Genomic DNA, 24,085 nt, shown 5'->3' on the forward strand with positions numbered 1-24,085 from the left:
TGTGGCTCAGGGATTTGGCCTTGTTTGGCAATCTGTCTTCATCTTTTTGTCCCTTTCTTTGCTTTCTCTCTCTATTCTTCTATCATTTTCCCCTCTCTTTCTCTCTTTTTCCTCTATCTCGCACACAGACTAATAATCCCAATTAGCTTTCTTCCTCCCTTCAGGTAACAAGTTAAGGATAGTCATCACAAGAGATGTTCCTTCAGATTATGAGCTCATAAAATTGCATATTTTGATGTTCATGCATCAGTGATCACGCTGATCTTTTTTGCATAATTTGCATGCTTATGCTTTATCGCTTAACCTGGACTGTTTCCTGCAGTGAGAGTGCAGCTGATGCAAAGTCTCTCCAGCCTTGTGCTGTATTTGACAACTGTAAACCGTGTTCTGACCTGACTGTCCCGACATTGTCCGGATATCATGTGTGAAAACAGCTTCAGTTTTTAAATCAGATAGGATCAGGAACTTTTATATGAGTGTGTTATGTTTTTGTATGACTGCTTGTACCGTCCCGTATGTTTTGCTTAGATTGGCTTTACTTTGGATTGTTTTGGGTTTTTACAAATCTGATGTGGAATGTTTAAAAATAGAAATTGCTAAAACATATATTTTAAAGAAAAAAAAACTATACAGATCACCACCACCGTGAATTTTATCCATTCATCCATCCATTTTCTTCCACTTATTCAATTCAAGGTCACCAGGGGTGCTTATCTATCTCAGTTGCCATGGACAAGTTTCACGTCTGTCACAAGACTAACAGAGAGAGACTTACAACCATATACAATCACATTCACTTTAGAATTACCAGTTAACCTACTAACTGCCATCCTTGGACTGTGGAAGGAAGTTGGAGTACCTGGGGAGGACACACAGAAAGGCCTCGACCAGATTCGAGGCCAAGAGCTTCTTGTTGTGCTCTTTCCAAACACTCGAAACTGCCCTACCGTGAATCACCATAGATTTTATAGTTATGGTGAATGGACATGGAAAATGTGATATTTTCATCTCCCCAAAAGTCAGCAGAGATAAATCCTCTTTTCTCTTCAGGACTGCCCTAATTCTTTGTGGCATAGATCCAACAAGGTGCTGAAAACATTCCTCTGAGATTTTGGTTCATAATGACGTGATAGCATCACACAGTTACTGCAGATTTGACGGCTGCAAAGTGTGCCAAGAAAATATTCCCCACTCCATGAAACTATAACCAGCAGCCTGAACTGTTGATACAAGGTAGAATGTTCTCTTGTTGTTTATATGTATGTTGAAACACAAATTGGGAATCAATAAAGAGCAGGCAACATTTTTCCAGTCTTCTGGAGTGGCACCTGGTGTGGTCTTTTGCTGTTATACCCTATCCTCTTCAAGGCGTGTTTTGCATTCAGCAATGCTCTTACCTAGATTTCAAGATTTCTCATATTGTGTTATATACCGTTGCCTTTCTGTTGGCTCAAAGCACTTTGGCTCCTTTCATTCTGCTCACTGAATATTTTGTCTTTTTCAACCATTCTCTTTAAACCCTAGAGAGAAAGATTCCTGTACGTCAGCAGTTTCTGAAATACTCAGACCAGCCCATCTTGCACCAACAACCATGCCACATTCAAAATCACTTGAAATCGCCTTTCTTTCCTAGTCTAATGCTCAGTCTGGACTTTAGCAGGTCATCTTGACAGTTATAGATATTTGCACTAATGAGCGGTTGAATGGGTGTACCTGATAAGGTGAGTGTATGCTATAGTCATTCTGAAGGTACTAATGTCTGGATTCCATCACTCACCAAAAAGGTGTAACTCTCTCTTGTAGAGCTTGTGAACAAGTACTTACAGGAGTTTTTGGAGGGATAGTACTGTATAAACATTATGGGCAGCATCAATCACACACATGTGGCATATGAGAAAATCCATTGTTTCTGCTTAATACCTGCCAAGGTGGTTATGTGTGGTGTGTGTATTTATTACAGGGTTACGCAAAAACTTGCTGACAGTTTGGCATGAACATTTTGCCAAAGGTGGAGTTTGATTGCATAGACTGATTCGGATCTGGATCCAGGAAATTATTTGGACATATTACCTAATATTTTCATATCATATAGCCTCCCAAATACATACTAAATTTAAAAAGGAAAAAGTGTGAAATGTGGTCTTTATGTTTTCAAGGAAAATGTCACAAATGGATCTGAATCCATACATAATTCAGGAGCTAGTGACTCAATGTATACATAGGAGGTCTTGTTGGATGTATAAAGGACTGCTCTTGTTTTATTGATTATTTGTGTAAGTACAAGATAGGCCTTTAAAGTACTTAGCAAATAGTAGTAGTGCAGAACACAAGCAATACACGCTTTTTTATAGTTTTAGAGGTAGGGTTGCAAAGACCAGATATAATGAAATAATATGTTTGTGTTGGGGACTTTTAGACATATTAGTAATTACCAGTGCTAAATGTATGATAGACAGTCTTTGCGAGTCATACACTAAATGTTTAGAAATCTTCTGTGGGCTATAAAAACAAACAAAAAAACTGCTTCTTGTTAAAACTGAAAACTCAAGGCAAAAATTCCAAATTATTCTCATCACCCATCAGAAATGAAAACAATATGCCTCTAACATGCTCACTTCAGTAGTTGGCTGGCTCTGTTCTGACTGAATCACTTGTGACTCCATCGTCAGCTGGTTCTGGTATAAATGCCAGCGACAGACTGCGCACAGAGCCAGGATTTTCTGCATCATCCTTTCCCCCTTCTGGCAGTCCGAACTCTGGATTAGACATATTTCCGTGCCACTGACTCGCCGCCCTTTTTTTTTATTTGCACCGCTTCAGCGCTGTGAGTTACCATGGCAATAACAGAGTTGACGAGATCTAGGAAAAGATGAGAAGTCCACACATGGGAGCATGTGGCAGAATCTGCAACACTCAACTGGCTGTTTCTAAGTATACCAAACATAAACGAGTGAACTGTAAGTCTTATTATCTCAGTATCTCGTCCTATGTGCCCTGCGGTCAGGAATTTAAATGTGTTGTCACTGCAGTCAGCCTGAGCATGGTGTACGTGCGCCTGGCGCGTCATGGACACAGCCATTACCATACCTGCAACACTTCTTTTCAAGGCACCACTTGCGCTTTTCAGACTAAATCCCGCGTCACAAAAGAGAGTCTCACAGTTGTCTCCATTAGTTTCTAATGATATGCAAACTGGGTGCCAACCTACAAGTCAAATACTTCTTATGGGAGTGGTAGAAGCGGGAGAGATCCTGCAGCTGAAAAGAGTACGCAAGTCTTTAAAAATATATAACTCGGTTAATAACTTTAGTTTATCTACATGTAACATTTGTAAAATATATTTTACGGTTCTGAGCAAATACATTTGCAAATGAATTAGAAACGGATATCATCGAATGAAGTCGCCATTTGTAGCGGGGAACTCAGTTTGTAACTGTTAGTGCGTTTGGACACAAAGTTGTGTCTCTGATCGTCAAACAAACTCCAGTCCCTGCACATTATGAACTGCAGAGGTTGTTCTGAGTGCATCTGCATGTCTCCAGCTCCTTATCAGGTGTGGAGCAGCAGAGTGAGGGGGCGGGGTGGAGCCACGGCAGAGCTGCCCATTCCTAAAGCTTGAATCACACTTTACTCTCTCCATTCACATTCCTGCTGGGAACCGCTTCATTCAAGGTCCGGTGTGGTGTTGGGACGATTTGAATATTGTGGAATTCTGTTTGCCGCAGCAAGATTAGTTAGGACTATGGAGTTACCGCTTTGCCCAACGGTCGGAGAACATTTGCACCCGATTCTCTAGTTTGCGTTTTATCTACAGTGGATTTATCATGCGGACTTCGTCCTAACGGTGGAGTAGATCTGACTGAACTGTCTACCCTGCCAGAGTGCAGCCGGGAGTTTGGTTTTATGGTGGAATTGAGACCTTAAAAATGATACTGACACGTAAGTTCATTTCATTCTTATCCACCGAACTGCGTTTAGATAAGTGATGGTTTTCAGTTTGTATGAATAACGTGTCCGTCCAGTGAAGCGGTTTCCTGTTCGTCGGGGAGTGAAGAGTTCCCAAAAGTGCACTTTTTAAAGGTTATTTTCGGAATTTAAGATTTAAAACTTTTACTGCAGGTTTAGTTTTGAGTGGAGGTTTTGGATAAACCGTCTTTGGGGCGCAGCGCTGCGGACTGTCAGAAATTCTCACAGCCTGACGCGTACGGAGTCCCGACCTCTGTTCACAATTCTCTGAATATGTCCGGGTTTTGTTGTTGTTTCTTTGATTGTTTGCTTGTTTTTGTTCGTATGTTTGTTTATCGGTGACCTCCACAATACTAAATGGGGACTATTTTCTCACATAACCAAAAACCTACTGTAAGACTGACCCTTTTACGCGCTCAGCCAAGAGAAGTTTCTAGCAGAGCAGCGCACACTTCACTGTTAGAATCGATAGTGGTGATGAAACCTTCTCCAAAATGTGCCTATTTCAAGTAGCCTTATTGATATTGAATTGGTTTTGAGATTATCCTGGGTATAGTACCAGCCCGCGACAGTAGTGCCATCCTATCGCCTCCAGTTTGCTTAACTGCCTTTTGCCTGACGGCCGACCTTTTGCGAAAAGCAGGGGAGGGGGGATATTGAGGGGGTGCTTTGTGGCTGTTTAAGTCCTGTTTTCAGTTTAGTTTTGTCAGGCTTAGCTTGATTTGTTTGCTTCTCCTTTGTCCCAGCCGTTTACAACGTTTGTTCCAACACATGGCTTCTTATCAGCTGCCTGAGGTTTGGAACAGATATGAGCGCTGAGGTTCAGTTGAGCCATAAAGGCATTAAGAACGTGCTCAAAGGCGCGCACGCACACACAGTATATACTCATTTCCAGCCATTATGATGCAAGATGAATGAACTTTATCTACAGTAACCACTAATCCAGGAATAGTATAATGCTGATATCATTCTACTATGCAAACTAGGAATAGAAGGACTATCCAGTCAAAAGTGTAAAAGAGACCACATTTTCTTTTCTTTTTTCAAGCCTATGTGGGATGAGGTAAACCACCTTAGACTGGGGTTGTTCTAAATGAAGGAAACATGCTTCATCTGGATTCTTTGTGAAACAGGAAGAAGCTGTGACCTTATCTGGAAGATTTACATCCAGCTGTTTTCTTCATGTCCTGTGAGAAAAGTCATATGTTCGCTGTTGCTCTCACCTTCCTTTGGCTGAAGGTACTGGGCTGTCCTGGGATCTGTATGTTAATGGATGGTATCAGGGGAGGGAGGGAGGGAGGGAGGGAGGGGAGGGGTGCAGGCAGGTAGACTGTCATCTGGTTGCTGAAAGCTTCTCAGAAGCTTTGAATATGCCTGGTCACCTGATCCAGGGCTAGGGCCCTCCATGTGAGCATAAATCTGTCGTCAGGGGGTCTTTGGGGTTAGCGCTGCGATGACCCATCTGGGACAGCCGTGTGTTTGCGTGTGGATGTGCTCGTGGATCCGTGCCTGCATGCCTGCGCCAGCTGGTGGTTGATAACTGGAATGGAGCATGTTAGTAACTTGATTATTTTTTTGTTTGTGTCAGTGGGATATAGTTTGAGAACAGCCAGATGGTAATATTCCTGGCACCGTATCACTTAGCCAACAGCCAGGCCTTCTCTGTGAGCACCAGCTGTCTCCACAGTGGAATCACAAAACATGATACCCATCAGGAAAGAAAAAAAAATGTCCATCCTTACATTCCACTAGTGGAGCACAGGAGGGATTTTACATTGGTCACGCTAAAAAATCTGCAACGTCCAGTTGTTCTTGGGTTTTCTCACATGTGTGTGTTGTGATTTCAATTTTTTTTCAAGTCTTTTACAGGCTTATCCTTGTCGGTGCTTATGTGAAGGACAAAAGCAAGGCAGCATTCAGGCTCTGGTGCTCTGCTTATTACGTCTGAGCCAGCCACACAGTCTGGCCTGGTTTATCACATCACCTATATAAACCAACTTTGCGGTCCCTTTGGAACGGCCCACTCTGAAATGAACTTCATTAGGATCTGACGACTGCTTTTTGGGTTGTTATGCAGTGGGCACTTGGAAACTCAGCAGTGATCAGATGACTCAAGATAAGCCACCTCAATTCACAACAGTGGTTAGTCAAGCATTATTCTCAGTCTGCCAGCTTCAAAGCCCCAGCATCACTGTTAACTGTATAGAGACTCTTGACCTCCAGTTTGCTATAGGTGGGGGAGCAGCATCCTTTGTTTGCTTGCTGCTGACAAACTCCCACTGGAGCTGAGCATTCAGACTCAGCCAGCCAGACCCCGTTGCCTCCTGCACTGGGGGTGGGAGGTGGGGTGGGACTGTGGTCGGCAATTGTGAGAATTTCCTGTTACCGGAAGGGAGAGAAGAGAAGTGGCGAGCAGAGTTGAAATAAGTAGAGACAGCGCAGGAGATGAAGGTGAGAGCAGGGAAAAGGAAAGCAAAGAAAAGCTGTGGTGGATAATTTTAGAAGTTGATACTTCGGGAAAGTGGGTAAAGCTTGACTGGGTGCTCACCAGATTAGCTTTGGGCAATGTGCAGGAGAAAAGATTCTCGTGATCCATATGAAATCTCTATTAGCATCAGCTTGGATCTTATTAGTTGTGTTATCTGCTGTTCTTCTGTAATCATCTTCATCTTTCCAAGCAAGAGGGAGTGTGTCCCACTGAGTTGTTTTTGCTTGTTCATATCAGTCAGGATTAGTGTGGAGCTGACTTGTCTTCATTTTTTGGTTATAAGATTCAGAAATCAATGTGGCTAATTATGTCAGAATATTTATTATTTGTTGGAAAGTCTAGACGAAGTCACCTCAAAGCCTCATTCCTTTCAGACGTTCTTGTCTGTTCTGAACTTGTGATTATCCAAGTTCTGCGCCCGTCACCTCGCCAGTGGTTCTCAGACTTGTTCTTAGAAGCTGAAAAAACAACACACCCTACACTGAAATTCAAAACGGAGCAAAGTATTATAGCAGCAAAGTCCTGTTTAGTTTTCAAACAAAAATCATACTTGGCTTCAGGCCTATTTTTTCCCACTAATCATCAGTGGTCCCACTTGTAGTGGCCACAGTGTGCCAAACCTACCATGTGGCAACTGGCTTAAAAAAAAAAGAAGCAGCCAAACATGGGAGACGTTTGGCATAATTATCTCAGTTGAGAATCGCATCATTATTCACACCCCGAATTAATGGCACGAAGTGACAAAGTTCTCATAGAGTGGTGTACAATAAGTTTCCTTCAAAAGCAAGAAGATAAATCCTCCAGGAATTAGACTGAACATGATGAGAAGTGAAGTGAGCTGGATGTAAAGAGCTTGCCAGGACATGTAGCATTTTGAGTGGTGCCACTGGCTTTGAACCTTTGACTCACTCTGTATGTGTTATCCCTTCTTGAGCCGACTTGGCACACGCGTGCTGAATAACGCGGTCATTATCAGGGTGATAAAACTCTCTTTTCTGCTTTCTCACTGCAATGTTGAGGCTCTAAGTGGGTGCCGCAAGATATTTGTTTAGAGTGGCTTTGTAGCCATCTTTAACCACGAGGACGTTTGGTAAGTACACACAATCGCCGGGGCCCGTGTTTGTCTTGGCTGCCTCCCCGTCTATTATCTGGTCTGGAACAAATGAAGGCAGGGCTGCACAGCCAAGTGGTCGGTGGCCATTGCACGCTGCTAAGCTTTCTTCCTGTGAGGGAAGCAGGAAGGGGAAGTGAGGTAGTTCCCTGATCAGGGCTAGGGAACCAGGGTGGACAGTGAGTGAAGAAAAAATTTGAAATACACCCTCAAATCTTTTTCTATCGAAGCTAACATAAATGTTAATGGCTAGGAGGTCTGGTTAAAGATGATGTTTTTATGGCCTGAGTTCCTGGGATATTCTTGTAAATTCCTTTTGTTGCTTTGTTGATCCGGCTTTTGATTCTTCCAGATGCATGTTAGTGCAAGTGGGTGCTGCTCTATTGTTAAGAATGTTTGTGCCAGATGCCCCATGCCCCTGTCCACTTCCTGTGGCCAAACAAAAGACAAAAATATTCTTGCTTTTACTCTGTGAATGAATGGACACAATGTAGCTCAGTGACAAATATTATTCAGTCGGATCCATCTGCGGGGTGAATGCTGCTGTCTTTATTTTATTTCCTCGGCACACTAAGTTCACATTATCTCACTGTAAAATAGATTTGACACACATTCTAGCCCAGTAGGGTGTGTCACTGCATAGCATCCCAGCAAAAGGCACTTATTGGCTCGCGTAGCTCCTTTTCTGGGGACTGGAGGGGGGCGTGGGGTTGGAAGGCCAACCATGTGTTTGCATGTCTAATTTGCATTTCAATAGCTTTACTGTCTTTTGAGTGGTTTGTCTTTAAACATGAGGTTAGTCAATGCAAACACACACAGACAGACTTACTTGTGCACACACATTTAAACACGAGCGAGCACAGGAATCTCTGGCCCTGTGCACTGCTTGCTTTCAAGAATGCTGGTATAATTATTGCTTGGTTTGTACTTTCCTCTGGGTTCACTACGCTCCAAAAATACTCAGCTGACACACACACACACACACACACACACACACACACACACACACACACACACACACACACACACACACACACACACACACACACTTTTTCTCAGGCATACAGCTTCACATCCACAAGGAAAAATAGCGCACGTTTGACAAATAACGCCGGAGTGTAGTTGTTAATGTGCCATTTGACACTGCGGTGCGCGCTGGTGTCATGGTAGTTGTTTAAAGGAAGTTGGAGCCTCTGCAGTGGCAGTGGGGAGACTCTTGTCTTGGTCGTGTCACACCTTGTTGTTAGTGGGTTTGTCTGCCGTCTAGGCTTGTTGTTGGTATGTAAATGTCGGCATATCGCTTAGTCCAGACCCTTTGCAGCTGTAGTCTTCCTTGACCTCTCTGTTTCTCGTTACTTTTCTTGCCTTTCAGGTTGTTCTCTTTTTGTGTTCTTGTGGGAAGATATATATAACATGTGGAGCGATTTAGCTTTGAAATGGGGTGTAACTGCTTAATGCGCGAACCAAAGATATAATGCACTAAATCCAGTTTCTTTACGGGTGGTTATGATTAGCTAATTACACTCAGCCAGACACAGTAACCCAATTAAACTTGCCAGTGTAGCAGTTTGTAAAAGCAAGAACTTTTGACTGTCCTCCAAGTCTTTTACTTGCTTTGTGCCTCGGGGGCGATCGTGGCTCAAACGTTGGCAGTTTGTCTTGTAATCGGAAGGTTGCCGGTTTGAGCCCCGGCTCCGACAGTCTCGTCGTTGTGTCCTTGGGCAAGACACTTCACTACTGGTGGTCAGAGGGCCCGGTGGCGCCAGTGTCTGGCAGCCTCGCCTCTGTCAGTGCGCCCCAGGACAGCTGTGGCTACAATGTAGCTGCCATCACCAGTGTGTGAATGACTGAATGTAGTGTAAAGCGCTTTGGGGTCCTTAGGGACTATGTAAAGCGCTTTGGGGTCCTTAGGGACTATGTAAAGCGCTATACAAATACAGGCCATTTACCAATTTTGTCACTCAGGCTTTGTTTCTCTCAAGGTTGATCTGCGTGTGTACTTGCTATCATTCTAGGAACTAGGACACTGTAAAACTCTTCTTTTGGTCTCCTGTCTAAAAACAGGTAGCTGCAGGGATAATGAAGCATTTATGGCGATTGGAGCAGCCATTTGGCACATGTCATCTAAAAAGCTTTCACAGATAGCTGGGAGACATCCTCGTGGCACCGGTGACACACTATAGACCTCAGCTTGTGTTCTAAGGGAGTTATGGGAGAATTTGTTTGTCAGCCTTTAAGAAGTATGGAATAATGGCTTTTATGGAGAATCTGTACGAGCTCTCAGAATGACACATCTGAATGTTAAACTCCCTTTCCTATACTCACGCTAATCTTCAGAGTTTACTTGTGATGGTAACAGGAGGAAACAGATGCTCTTAGACAACAAGCAAAGAAAATGTAACATGTTAATACTTTAAAGAATAAATGTTTTCCATGGATGCAGATCCACGGCAACCATTGTTCGTGTCACGTGAGGAAAAGGTTAGGCAACGTTTACTGTCAGAGATATGTGACTCCACTGCATTACCTAGCTAAGAAGCTTAAGTGGAAGACACTTGAGAGTGTGATGGTGTGAAGTTTGCACGTATGTTGCTCTTAGCTCTAGAAACATGTGAGAGGCGTGCGTGACGGAGTGTTAGATAGCTAATAAGGTCAATCAGTTCACATTGGATAAGCTGCTAACATGCTGGAGGGTTCCAGAGTGTTTTCTTGGATTGGTGTTTAAACTTGATAACTTTATTAAATGATGTTTCATTTACACTCGTGATGTTATTACCAAAGCCACGCTCATGTCTTTTCATGTTACTACACGCTTTTTGACATGATGCTGTTCTTCTGTAACCCTTAACGTGTGTTTCACTTGTTCTTCTCCATAGAGATCGAAGCCAAAGAGGCCTGCACGTGGCTCCGAGCTGCAGGGTTCCCGCAATACGCCCAACTTTATGAAGGTAAGGAACACTAGGAGACACCGCAGCCTGCTCAAAACTGGTACATGACTGATGGGTTTGGGTTTTATCACTTTGCAATAAGAATAATTTTTATATTTAGTTTTCAAAATTTAAACACACAGCCTAACATTACAGAAGAGCAAATGAGATGTGTGTGGGGTTTTTTTTTTTGCTCTACATCCGAAAAGAAATCCATGTAAGCCCCAGTGAGCTGTACTGTATTGCAAACATTGCCTATGCTTTGAATACAGTGTAACCTATATAATTATAGCTTTCTGCTCCATCTAAAGCTACACCTGCAATGACAACTGCTTGAAAAAGAGTACTTTGCATGACCCTTGAAATATAAATAAGCACCAAAGTACATAAAACATTCTTCACTCCTTGTAGGTCTTCTATACTACTGCATGCCAGGGGCATACCAGTTCCCTTTATGTAATTACAGAATGATGACAGCAGTACCGAGCTGCCATTGTCAGCAGGTCACTGCTTATTTCCACTTAACTGTGAAAGGTTTCCTATTTGAGTTTCTGTACAGGTGTTGAGACCTTTCAGACAAAAAAAAAAAAAGCAATACAAAAGTGCTGAAAACTGCGCTTGACTCATTTGTAGTAGTAGTAGGAATTGCTCTGTTGATACGTGACACACATTTCCCTTCCTTATTTCCATAAGAGATTCTTTATTGTCTGTGCCGTCGAGACTATTGCCCCACTAAAGATAGGCAGACTGATAGGCCTGCTCCAGTACAGTACAGGTTAAAGGTGCTGGCCCCATGATAGCATTTTCTTATCAACGTGACCCCTGAGGGTTTGGATGCAACAGTCCCATTTTGGGTTGGTCCGACATTCCAGAAAACCTTGTAATATCCAGTTGGTCATTCTTGGCATTCAAGACAGAATTTCAAGGCATACTCACTCTGCTTTTACCAGCCCAGCAACTGGGCGAACAAGTGACCTTGTTATTCAGGTAGACCAGAGAGAAAGAGTGAGAAGCAGAAAAGGAAGCGGGACCTCTGAGCCACATTGGAGTACCTATTGTCATTCTTCAATCAGTCCCCTGTTCTCTCCCCCTGTGCTGCATATCCCCCCTGCCTGCTGGGTCTGAAAGCTGCAGCTGTGTTTGTTTGGTCGACTAAGACGCTACTTCCTCTTTTAGCTTTTAATCAGGGCTGTATGGGTGGGTGGGAGTGAGAGGGGGAAGGTGGGTGTTTGAGTAGGTGGGTGTCTTTGGAGCTGAGGGTGGTATCTTTTAGTTTTATCTGAACATACTGATCCAATCAGTGGCAGGGAGATGCCCTCACGTAACCTGACTCACTTCTCTCTCTTTAGACGCCCAGTTTCCCATTGACATTTCTTCAGTCACCAAAGACCACGACTTCCTCGATCGGGATGCTATTGAGGCTCTCTGCAGGTGAGATTACAAGTCATGCTTAAAACCCTTCATACGCCTTTTATCTTTCTTTTGATGGTATGTTCCTTTCTTCTTGTTCCTCATCATCTTCTCTCTCTCTCTCTCTTTTTTGTACTATCACTACTTTTCCCTCTGATGAAACCATGAGGGCACGACTTCAAAAAGAGCCATGCTTTGGAAAGTTGCCGATGAGATAAAAGAATCGCACGATAAGCAACCGTGCACTTCCCCTCCCTGTTTGGTTTCACTATGTTCTTACCTTCTTCCGCCTTTATTTTCTTCTTTATCTGGGACTGATAGGGTTTATCTTAGCCGTTAGAGTCTTTTGTACCATCCTCCCAGGCACATATCTTTCTCCTTACATCACTGCATCTTTCTTTTTATGTTGTAGGGGACAAAAAAAATTAGACTGCAATTGTTCCCTAAAACATAAACATTTAAAAGGCTCTGAGCTTTGTGAGCCTTCATTTTATATGTGAAGTGATCCAAATGGTTGCAATTATCATTGAAGACGACTGGGTTTGCATTCAATTTGTCCCCCTGCCGTCCTTTTTAGCATATGAGGAGGGAACTAATGGTTCTTTAATGGACTCAGCCTCTTCATCAGAACTCGATCCTTAAGTAATAAACCACAGCAGGTGTTCCTCCATACATCTGGAAGCTATCATCTCAGTGTCTCCTCTTTTGGCAGCATTCATCCCTTCCCCACATCCGCAGCTATCCTTGAGTTCCCATCACTTCATCTCTCCATTGTTACATGATCTGCTCTAAGAGCTCTTCAGAGGTTGGACCCCCTTCTCCAGGTGGCTAAAGGGATAATCTTTCTGTCCCCTCCCCGAGGTTGCGTCGGCACTCCAGCAGATTTCATTCTCTTTGCACTCTCTCCTTCTCTTCCTGTCCACGTAGGGATTATCCCTCCGCATCTCATTAGCCAGACTGGATGCACCGCAGTTCCTTTTTGCCTTGTTTCATCTTTCCTTCCTTTACACATCCTTGTGTTCTAGTGAAAGTTGGTGAGGTTTAATATTTAAAGCCCACGCAATTCAAATCTAACCAGTTGTGCGTGTGTTTGTGTTTGCAGGAGACTGAACACCCTCAATAAGTGCGCTTTAATGAGACTGGAGATTTCGCCACAAAGAAAAAGAGTAAGTCTACATGCAAGCACTTGAACTACCCTCCTTTGTGAAAAGCCACTTTGCACATCTCCTTATCCACAGTTGCACCGCCTCACCTCAACCCACAGTTCGCACTTGGCCACAGGGCAAAGCTGCATTTTCTCTCATCTCGTTTAATGAGAAGGCACCTGTTGAGTTCATTTCTATACCAAATGGGTTGTGGGATAGTAGGGGAAGGGAGGAGAGCTTTAATGTCTAAATGAAGGGGTTTCTTTGACCAAAACTCCCCCATTCATTTAAAGTATGCTCACCTTCTCTCTTCTAAAATACTTCCTCGTATTTATACATCTTTCAATGATTTCAGAGGTATTATAAAGGCATGTTTTCAAGCAGTTTTTCGCACCAATTAAACCCCCACCAACACCAGCTCTTAAATGTCTCTTTTAAGGAAGCCGTCCTAGTGGAAAGTGTTTTTCCTCCTTAGGATAATTATGTAAAAATCCCACTTTTAGACCACTCATGTTTCAATTAAAGCAGAAAGTCTAGACTGACAGACACTGTCACTTTGTGACAAGAATTTCTCTGTTTTCTACAAATCAACCAAATCTAATGCCCTTAAGGGCTACATAGGAAGATCCTTGTTCTATGCGTGGTGGTATTCATTAGGATGACCCTTTCTGTGTCACCTTTCATTTCAGGAGTCAACAGAGAAGAGCAGAGGAGTCAAAGAGGTTATTTGCCTCCTCGACTCCTCCGCTCTTGCGGGACAACAGCCTCCCACCCCCACGCCCAGACAGCTTAGGAATGCATTGATCTCGTCACGTCTTTACATTCCCTCTCTTAAATCTCCATCTCCTCGTCTCCCGTTCTTCGTGGTTTGCTCGTACTGTCCGATGATTATAAGAATAGCTTTCATTCTGCGACCTCATTGATGTGGCAATCAGCGTATCAATCAGTATGATTTGCTGGGTGGACAGTAAAAAATGGTTCCAGCTATGATCACCAGTGAGTGCTGGTTACCTCTCATTACAACCGGAGTAACTGGAGAAACAGGCTACGGTCGTATAGAGCAGTGTCGCCAAAATTACTAAATTGTTCTTTTTAGGTGAATCCTCTTTGTACCAGGATAGATCACAATCTTTATTCACTTTTATTTGAAACGAAGCCTATAATAAAGCCCTTTGTGAACTCTGAAAATGATGATTTTTTTTTCCTTTTTCAATCAAAGTGCTTATCTCCAGGATCCTTTATATAGGAACTTCATTTATAAGTTTTTGGTGTTCTAATGAGTTCAGATTTTAGATTTGAGGCCTGTGTTTGACTTTGATTGTATACTATAGACGCCAGTTTTGTAGGTGGGTTGTATAAGAAATTTTAAAATATATCAGTGACGGCGCTTGTTTTACTCTCCAACCATGAGTGCCTGTGCACAATCAGATAACGACTGTGTAGGTGGGTGTAGGCGGGGGGTGACCCCAGTCTGGCCGGCTACATTGAGAGCTATGGGGTCAAAATGGAATTTCCTCAACGCCCTTCGGGGTCTGAGACAGATTAACCAAACTGGGGGAGGTGTGTGCATTTTTGTAATGGTTCATATACATTAAATGTGACTCAGCAATGGCCAATTTATTCTACTTATTTTTCTGAGGTTTTCTGACTGACCATGAATATAATTACCTCATGCTTCATGCTGAAATTTATACATGTCTTCTTATAAAAGGCCTTGTGTTATGGAAGCTTTTGACAGCCATTGTATATAATTATATTTCATGTAGGTTAAAATTAGATCCATTCTAAAATAAGTTCCATAACTACAGAAAGTTTCCTGGATCAAGGTGAGGAATACTGGAAAAGAAGTGGAAAATGTGGCAGTGAATAATGTCACCAACTGTTTCTCTCCCTCCCTCTCTTTTTTCCCCGTCTCTTCTTGCTATTCCTTTCTCTCCCCTCTCCCTTCCTTGGCCCCCTTATTCATTCAGAGTGAGGACTCAGATGAGGATGAGCCTTGTGCCATCAGTGGACGCTGGACCTTCCAGAGGGACAGCAAGCGCTGGTCTCGGATGGATGAGCTGGAGGTTTTCTCCGCGCTGCCCACAGATGCCTGCCAGCCCCCTTTTCCCAATGACCAAGCATCCCAGAAGGGCAAGCTCACCCTCCGAGAAGGCAACAGCTCGGAGAGTGTGCTGACCGACCTCAGTGAACAGCCCGAAGTCGGCTCCATCCACAGCAGTGGGAGTGGAGGGAGAGGAGAAGAGAAGACCCACGGTGCTGCTCTGGTAAACGAAGCTGTGCCCCCTAATGCCACCCGTGCCAGCTCAATAGCTAGCATGTGTTCATCGTCAGGCACGGGTGGGTCAGGATGTGCTAATGAGGACTCTCTGTCTGACGGGTTGCCTCCATCGCCCCTAGAGACTCTCAGGCAGTTTACCTTTGATGTAAAGACGGGGGTCGCCGGACGAGGGGGAAGTCTGGACCGAGGATCCGGCAGCAGCAAAAGCACACGTTCGAGAGCTAAGAGCTTTCTCAAGAGGATGGAGAGTCTGCGGCTCCGCAGTGGCAGCTCCTCTAAGAGAAAGAAGAAGGGGGGCACCGGTGGAGGCAAAATAGAAATCAGCGGCCCTGTCGTCAAAGAGGGTCTCGATGATGACAAACTGCGGAGGCTCAACTGCGTGGACATCTCCAGTCTCAACCTCAACCAGAATCTTAATCACCATCGCAATAATACCCAGACTATGACACTTAACCGCAATCGCTCTGTATCCTACTCCACTCAGACCAGCAACGGAAGTACTGGAAGTACTGGGAGCAGCCAGTCGGAAGCTAGCAGCGGGAGTGCGGTGAGCACGCCGAGCCCAGTGACTCGAGCTCGCAGCCACAGTGCGGCAGCGACCTCCAGTAAGCGAGGGGGCATGTATTTGGAAGGTTTTGATCCTTTCAGCCTCCTCCAGCAAGCTTCAGATCAGCAGCAAGCTCCCAAATCTGCCCCACCCATCCCCTGCCACGCTAGTAATGGGATGACAGTTGATGAGCAGAACCGCAAGAACAACTACAGCGTGCAAGACAGCAGCAGACAAGTGGAAGAAGAAGAGGAAGAGGAGGGCATGATCTTTTTCTATTTACCAGAAGGCCATAAGCCTGGAACCTTTCCCAAGGCCCTCCAGGATGGGAGTTCACGCACTAATGATAATGGAAACTCTGTGATCCTCAGGGGACGGCACAGCAGACGTCAACGCCGTGGCTCATCGGGCTCGGTCGACAGCCGTCTGAGTTTTTATGACAACGTCCCTTACACGGAGAGAGTGGAGGGAGAGGAGGAAGAGGGGGATGAGCACAAATTAGAGGAAGTGCTTCAACACGTCAGCGGCCTGCAGCGTTTCGTTAATGCCTGGTCTGAGGATGCGGCTGGTGAAGAGGAGGAGGAGGAAGATGAGGAGGAAGAAGGCGACTCGGATTCAGCACTGGACTCGGCCTCCCCGTGCCCATCCTCTCCTCTGCAGAACCGCCTGGAGGAGGCCGAGAACGGAAGCGACCAAGACAGCACAGGAAACCCCTTGGGCGAGGGGGAGGAAGGAATGAGGGAGAGAAGAGACTCTGGTGTCGGAGCATCTCTAACCCGAACCAGCAGGTGAGGGAAGAAAATTCAAAACCATCTTTTTACAAATGCAGATCATCAATGAAGGGTCGGTTCATCCAGATTTTAATAAAAAAATCAGAGGTTTGAAATCCTTACATTTTATAGTAAGGTGCAAACATGCCAGGTTAGAGTACATGTGGTCATTTATATCTATAGTCCCTAAATCAGGGATGTCTAATTCATTTTACACTATGGGGCACATACAGCCCACTTTGATTTTAAGTGGGTCGAGCAGTAAAACCCCTCTTTTTTTATCAATGTAAAGAAGTTTAACTACACTTTTAATACCTGAGATGTAAGAAAAAGAAGTGCAGTTTCAACACAATGTCTCTTTTTCTACATGATAAAGAAATGCTGTATAAATAACTGTGGGGGGAATCTTTATTTGGAGCCAAAACTACAGTTAAAAGTCTAAAATTTATGCTCTCCTCCACATATTTTCTTAAGATATGGAGTGAGCCAGATTGAAGTCTTTGCCAGGCCAGTTCTGGCCCTCAGGTCCATTTCATACTCCTGCTCTAGATTAAACAGCAACTTTGACTCTAAATAATTCCCAGACCACACTGTTAGCCATTCTCAAAAATACAATTTCATGCATATTTTTATATAAGAAAAATTTTATGTGCTACTTTTAGTTTTAATACTAAGTGGAAAGTCTCATGCTGCCAGTCTTTCTTCTGTAAAAGGACAAAGCAAACCTGAATGCAGCACTGAGGTACCAACAAAAAGAGTTTTACATAAAAAGTGACAGCATAGGATAAACAGGGGGACACGCTGAGACTTCTCTCCTTATGTAATGCTACCGAGCGCTCTGGAATGCTGCTTGGTTTCCATGGGGACCGTTCCTGTGCTTTCAGGAATTCACAGGCAGACTTACGTTCGGCGGGCTTTTAGTCTCAAAGACAATCTCTTGATTGATGTGTACATAAGTCCTTGTAATCCCCAAACTGATCACTTGGCACATAACAACTACAAATACTGTGTGTGGCCGTGGGTTTTATTGTCAACGTTTATGCATGAACAAAAGCATGAGGCAGATCCCGAGGGTTAAACTTGTTCTTTCTCAATCGTCAGTATTCTTCTCACATCTCAATTTGTGCTCTGCTCTTCTCCGATGTACTCCAGACCACAGAAACTCCGCTGGCCCAGCTTCCAGAACTCCCATCGGCCCAGCTTGGCCTCCGCCCAGCTTCAGATTAGCTGCCAGTCTGTGCTACAGATGAATCTGCTGCAGAAACTCTCCCTTCTGCAGCTCACTGCTCTACTGGAGAAACACACTCCTACAAACAAACATGGCTTCAGTTGGTGAGTGGACTGTAGGGAAGGCTTGTGGACGGGAAATGGAGGGTGAAAGCATTAAGAAGTGTTTTTCTTTCTTTTTAAAGCTTCATGTGAAATGGCTTCTGCCACTGCCATATTGTTCCTCTAAGTAATGCCCTTTAATATACCCATTCAGCCAGCTATTAACCCTCTCAATCCTACCCATCTCCAAATCCTCTCCATCTGCAGGTTGTTGTATAGTGTGGGGATGGCTGTCCACAGAGGTTGGGTTTCACATTCTTTTCCCAGGCCCATAATTGCTGGGAAGGGGCGTACATAGTCTTTTTCTCAACGGGGCAATCATGGCAGTTCACACGCGAGGTGTTGAGCTCGAGGCTGAAAAGAGCTGCACGCAATAACTGTCCTTCCAAGCTATCTTCTGTACCACTTCTAAGCTTAAGGTCTGGGCTAATGTAATTCCCTGAAATGAAAGCAGCTGAATGTCACTGAACATTCTTCACATTACAGTAGACTGAAGTGTCATTGTGCTAAATTGCTATAAGCCAAAGTGCTACCTAGAATTGGCTGTTTTGAAGAAGCTAAAGTTAAGGAAAAAAGATGACTAGAAGTGGAAAAATCACATTAATTCTGTGTTATTTTTCTGCTCGAGGCTTTCTTTTAAACGGGAATAGAAGGCATTATGACAGTCTTATGACAGGTCGAGGCTCACTGAAAGACAGTGTCCAATTGTTGGCCACTGGAGGCCCACAACATAGTCAGAATTCTGCCCGGGATCATAACATGCTCTTTTTTTTTCTTCTTCTTGTTTTTTTTTTCTAAACCGTGCTTCTAAGAAGCACTCCGAGTCTTGTGAACCCCAGCACTTACAAAGACGCACTTGTCCTGAGTCACGCATAACATCTCTGTGCAAAACACACTCACACCCATGCAGACAGATACTCAGCCATAAATCTGCGGGCACATTCTTGTGAAACGGTCAGGGTTGCATGTTTCAACTCTGGGTTTGTGGATGGAGACTTGCTGTTCACTAGGAACCAAATCCTTGCACACAAGCTCGCCCAGAGTGACAAATCTGGAGACGGACGTCGACTGGAGATGTACAAAGTAGCGGGTTTGTACATCTCCTTTCCACGATCCCCATTTTTCCCTTACCTTTTTACCCACGCCCCCCGTAACCCTGCAGATGGACCTCTGCACTCGCTCACTTTCACACTCGCCTTGCACACACATAAAAGGCTCAAGCGCTGTGTGATAAAAGGCCTAATTGGATTTGTTTGAGTTTTACATTGCATCTGAACTAAAAATAAACCATTTGACGCATTTCTGACGCGGCGGTGATTCAATTTTCTGTGTATGAATAGGTGTTTGTGGAATTTCTGTGTTAGCCCTGATTACTGTGATGTGTTTTTGTTGATTACAGTCTAGGCTCTCAGTTAGTAAAGAGAGAATGAAGGTATGTCATTATAATGTTGACCCATTTTAAAGATCCAAATTTGTGTGTATGCTGCAGGGCTGTGCCGAAGTTTATGAAGCGCATCAAGGTGCGCGACTACAAAGACAGGAATGTGTTTGGTGTGCCACTACAAGTCATCGTCCAGCGGACGGGACAGCCCCTGCCTCAAGGAATCCAGCAGGCCATGCGCTACTTACGAAATCAGTGCCTCGACCAGGTAACATATAGTACAGAAATATGCACAGATGTGTGCAAAACCTTTTTATACACTGGAATTGCAAGTTTACATGTAATGGCCACCTCAGCTTTAGCTTTAAGTACTATTTTAGCTAACTTGTTTTCTTTAAGCTACTCAAACGGCATAAAATATCAATTTAAATACATGTGCATATTTCTCTTGGTGTTACATAACATGAGGCAGGGAATTGGAAAAAGTCTGATGCCCACTCAGTGTGTAAACACTTTCTGTGTGCCAGGGGAGAGTCAGTGTGCTCAGTCACCTGTGTCGCTTTAATCTATACCCAGTCTGTCACAGTCTGTGCATTTATAAAGGAAGGAAAGGTGCAGTCAAATTGAAAAATGGCTTTTAATATGGCATCATGCAAAAGAGAATGATGGCTCTCTTTTCAAGGACAGACAAAGTGCCTCTGTTTGGAAGTGTGAAAGCTCATGGAAAATATTCAGTGAACAAGCCAGCAGTCTTCTTCTTTTCTCCTCCCCAACATTGCCATTTCACGCAGCCTTAAAAGGCCATTGATGAGGTCCTACACAGCATTCACTACAAGAATGCCTACTGGCTGTTGTTGGAGCTCCTTGTAAATACAGTCAACAGGATCTGTTGTGATGTAACCATATTGACTGTAAGCTGCGGATTTGTGGATAAGTCAAGAATGTTATTTTCCTAATGCAACAGCCTAACGCAATAAAAGACGTGTGTGTGTGTGTTTGTGAGAGTCATTTTTGATACTCTTTGATCGGGTACTTTATAGTTCAAAGGTTTCTGCATGGTATGTGAGACGTAACCCTTTTCTTCTTTGTTTCCCCGCCCAGGTGGGTCTTTTCAGGAAATCGGGCGTAAAATCTCGTATCCAAGCCCTCCGTCAGATGAATGAAGCGAGCGGCGCCGACGGGGGAGGAGTCAACTACGAGGGCCAGTCAGCTTATGACGTTGCCGACATGCTGAAGCAGTACTTCAGAGATTTACCAGAGCCCTTGCTTACCAGCAAACTTTCAGAGACCTTCCTGCAGATCTATCAGTGTAAGAAGACACAAAACACAGAAAATGTTCTTCCAGGCTCGTCTACGTCATTCCTCGCGCAGCTTGACGTATGCAACTGCACAGCTGACATACTTTGTTTTAGATGTTGTAGCCATAGAGCTGTAAAAACACATGAGACAGATGAGCACACATCTGTGGACGCTACACCGTTTGCGTAAGGTGATGTATGAGAGGTCAAGCATATAGTGGACCCATACATGTAAGCTTATGTAACATAGCTTATGTAACAGGTCAACACAGATCCCATCATAACTCGTTTTTGGCAGGTAATTGGAGGCCCGATACGGTCTACTTCCTGAATTAAACAACAGCTGGAAAGAACGATGACAGGATGTAGTATGACAACAGATATTAGTACTGACTGACTCTCCTTGAGCTTTTAATTTTATATATGATAATCTTATTGTGGAGCTAAATAAATTTGTGCTAAATTGAACTGAAAAGGAATGATGATGGAGTCCATGTTCTTCTCCAGACATGCCTAAAGAGCTCCGCCTTCAGGCAGCTCGCGCTGCTGTGCTGCTCCTGCCGGATGAGAACCGAGAGGCACTCCGGACGCTGCTGTGTCTGCTCAGCGATGTGACGGCCAGCGTGGCTGAGAATCAGATGACTCCCACCAACCTAGCAGTTTGTCTGGCCCCATCCGTTTTCCACCTCAACACGCTTCGACGGAAGGAGAGCTCCTCGCCGAGGTGTGTGTCTGAGTGCGCGCCGTTGTAATCGGTTCAGTTTCATGCCTTTAATCAAAATAGTTTTTGTTGCAGCATCTTGCATAAGGGCACAATATGCCTGTGCAGTTTTGGAAAACAGGAAAGGGTCACTCCAAACTAGCACGAGGGCAGAATAGTGTGGAAGAGAGCAAAGCCGGTGAGAAGAGGAAGGGGGAGAGACAGAGGAAATAGAAAGGTTACATAAACGTCCAGACCTAAATAAAAAAACACATGCATTGTTCCACATTTGGCACTTCTAGGTGAGGGTTTATCAGCTTTATACAGCTAAACCGTTTCCTCCAGTTTTTTTTTTACTTTTCTTTTGTGGTGATTGCTCTGATTAGCCTCATTATGTCTTCTTCTTTTTCCTTCTTTCCCAAAGGGTGATGAACCGGAAGCAGACACTCGGAAAGCCAGACCAGAGGGACCTGAATGAAAACCTTGCTGCCACTCACGGCCTGGCGCACATGATCCAGGAGTGCAGGAAACTCTTTAGGGTCAGTGATTAAAAATCGTGTAGCAGAACCTGTGCAGCAAACTCTTCACTTTTAAAGTTAGCTTAAAAAATAAAAGCAGAATGAGTTACTGGCTACTACCTTCACAGTAAACTGCCATTTAAGGTAACGAGGGTATGTTTGCTGACAGAATAAATGTCACCTCCGGTTTCCTGCCGCATACCTCGTGTCCCTGCGTTTGTCCTGTCAACAAACAGAGTCCCAGTTATGTAAGGTATTGATCCAATTCATGCAGTTATTCGTTCAAGAGGAGTTTGGATTATGGAAAGTGAACATGCTACGGGGGGCTGAATACCTATGTTGTCCAGAGCTCTGTTCAAGTAAACGCCCCCCAAACTCTAGCATAGTATCACAGGGGTCAGAAATCCATAAATTCATGTCAGTGAGATTTGGCATCTCCACATGGATAGCACAACAGGAAATAATCAGCAAAACTACAGCATTACAGATCCAATTAAAACTGACATTAAGCCAGAAATGTGCTTTGCCTTGTGCCATCTTCTCTGGACATGGTAGAGTAAATGTTAAAAGGCTGCACACTATGTCATTAAGGTCATTAAGGTCGTTTAAAATTCTATTAGGCTGTGGAAAGGCTTCCTGCTTTCCTGTCATGGTCACATTGCACAAGTAAACCGAATTAACCTCCTTAAATGATTTCTTTAATTACATTTGCATTTGCTTATGGAGGTTTTTTTAAAGGGAAGATTGACGATAACACTGTCAGGATGCAATTAACAATGGAAGATATGAAGGAGACTATATTGAGGATACACTAGGCAAACACAGGATGTGTTTCCAGTTTGTTTAATGGGATTAATGTAATAATGACAAAGCCAGAAAAACCATGACTTCAGTGTTAATCACGTATTCAGAAATGCTTTGAGATCTTTAAAATCAGACCTGTTTTACATAATAGTTTTTCCCCACAGTAAGCTCACACTGCCAATCATTTTTAGTGAAGGGGGTCTTAATTAATTTTTTAGTTTTTTCTCTGAAGTTTTCTGTGCTTTGTTTTCTCTAACATCAGTAGGAATTGTAGAAGTCTGTCAAACCAAAAGATATTTCTTTATCCTAAACTCTAACAGACTAAGCAGATGAATAATTGTTCTAACCATCCATCTCCTCTTCTCTCACAGATCCCAGAAGAAATGAATCGCTGCAGAAACTCGTATATGGAGCAGGCTTTGCTGCCGCAGCGCTTGGAGGAGCTTGCAGGTGAAGAGGCTGCGCATGGAGGCTACAGGGCGTACCTACAAGATAGCCTGGACACTCTCCTCAAAGAGGCTAAAGACAAGTTCAAAGGATATGACAGCTGCTCCACGCCAGAGCATGCTGACCTGGCATATAGGAAGGTAGGTCCTCTTTTTTTCTTTTTTTAAAAATCTATCTCTAGGTCCTCTTAAATGTCATCTGTTCAGCCTGTGCGGCTACTTTCAGCCTGGAAACATTGATAAAATTGTCAGACAGCTCACAGGAAAGATTTATTATCTTTCTATAGAGTGTAAACAAGCTGTCACTCCTGAAACATGCACACCATCTCTGTTTCCTCTCCTCTCTTTTCCTCTCAGTCCTTGCCCTGCCTCTCTTTTAACTCTAAATATCGAGTGGAAAACCTGCAGTTAGGGTTTCCTGTGTAAAAACAAATCCGTGCGAAAGTGGCCTGGCCCCTTGGCATCTCATTCCCATCCCAGTACTGGACTCCATCCCAGAATGACATCAGCTTGACATAGAGACACACACACACAAACACAAACCCGTACAGAGCCTCTGCATTATCCCAGGCTTACATTTCCTGTGTCCAGTTTGCGAGGCCCTGGATGAGGTTATCTTTTTCTCCAGTTTAAAGTCACAAGGCACAGAGTGTGTGCTTTTTATCATATGATGGCAGAAAGAAGCAGCTGACCTGGCCAGAGCGCAGTGAAATATGTTGAAACACAGCCTAGCTGTTGTGCATAAGATTACCGTTAAATTACTACATCCGATTTTTGTAATTTCCCCTAATGTAACTGGTACAATTAGATATCTTATAGCAAGCCTCCAAACACTTGCATAAGACACTGAAAGTTTATATTTACCACATTTCAGTCAGGAGCACTACAGTGAAAGAAGATTATTTCCATCTGCAGCAATTTATATTTGGCAGTGAAGGGCTGTTCTGGGGGCCTTCCAAGCACA

The 24,085-nt window shown here is 43.8% G+C and overlaps 1 protein-coding gene across 3 annotated transcripts in view; it reads left to right on the top strand.

The window, feature by feature from the left end:
- Nucleotides 1–24,085, top strand: part of dlc1 (DLC1 Rho GTPase activating protein) — a 92,809-nt gene that overhangs the window by 66,071 nt on the left and 2,653 nt on the right. For all 3 annotated transcript variants that reach the window (XM_085356974.1, XM_085356973.1, XM_085356972.1), the window contains exons 6-15: nucleotides 10,442–10,513; nucleotides 11,842–11,923; nucleotides 13,005–13,068; nucleotides 15,018–16,663; nucleotides 17,798–17,977; nucleotides 19,464–19,623; nucleotides 20,457–20,664; nucleotides 21,161–21,377; nucleotides 21,778–21,892; nucleotides 23,047–23,262. In XM_085356974.1, coding sequence (XP_085213100.1) covers nucleotides 10,442–10,513; nucleotides 11,842–11,923; nucleotides 13,005–13,068; nucleotides 15,018–16,663; nucleotides 17,798–17,977; nucleotides 19,464–19,623; nucleotides 20,457–20,664; nucleotides 21,161–21,377; nucleotides 21,778–21,892; nucleotides 23,047–23,262 — 2,960 coding nt within the window. The remainder of the gene's footprint in view (nucleotides 1–10,441; nucleotides 10,514–11,841; nucleotides 11,924–13,004; nucleotides 13,069–15,017; nucleotides 16,664–17,797; nucleotides 17,978–19,463; nucleotides 19,624–20,456; nucleotides 20,665–21,160; nucleotides 21,378–21,777; nucleotides 21,893–23,046; nucleotides 23,263–24,085) is intronic.

The sequence above is a fragment of the Diplotaxodon limnothrissa genome, linkage group LG6, assembly GCF_057381915.1.
Source record: "Diplotaxodon limnothrissa isolate DT_005_m linkage group LG6, D_limnothrissa_male_GT1.1, whole genome shotgun sequence".
Lineage (NCBI taxonomy): Eukaryota > Metazoa > Chordata > Actinopteri > Cichliformes > Cichlidae > Diplotaxodon > Diplotaxodon limnothrissa.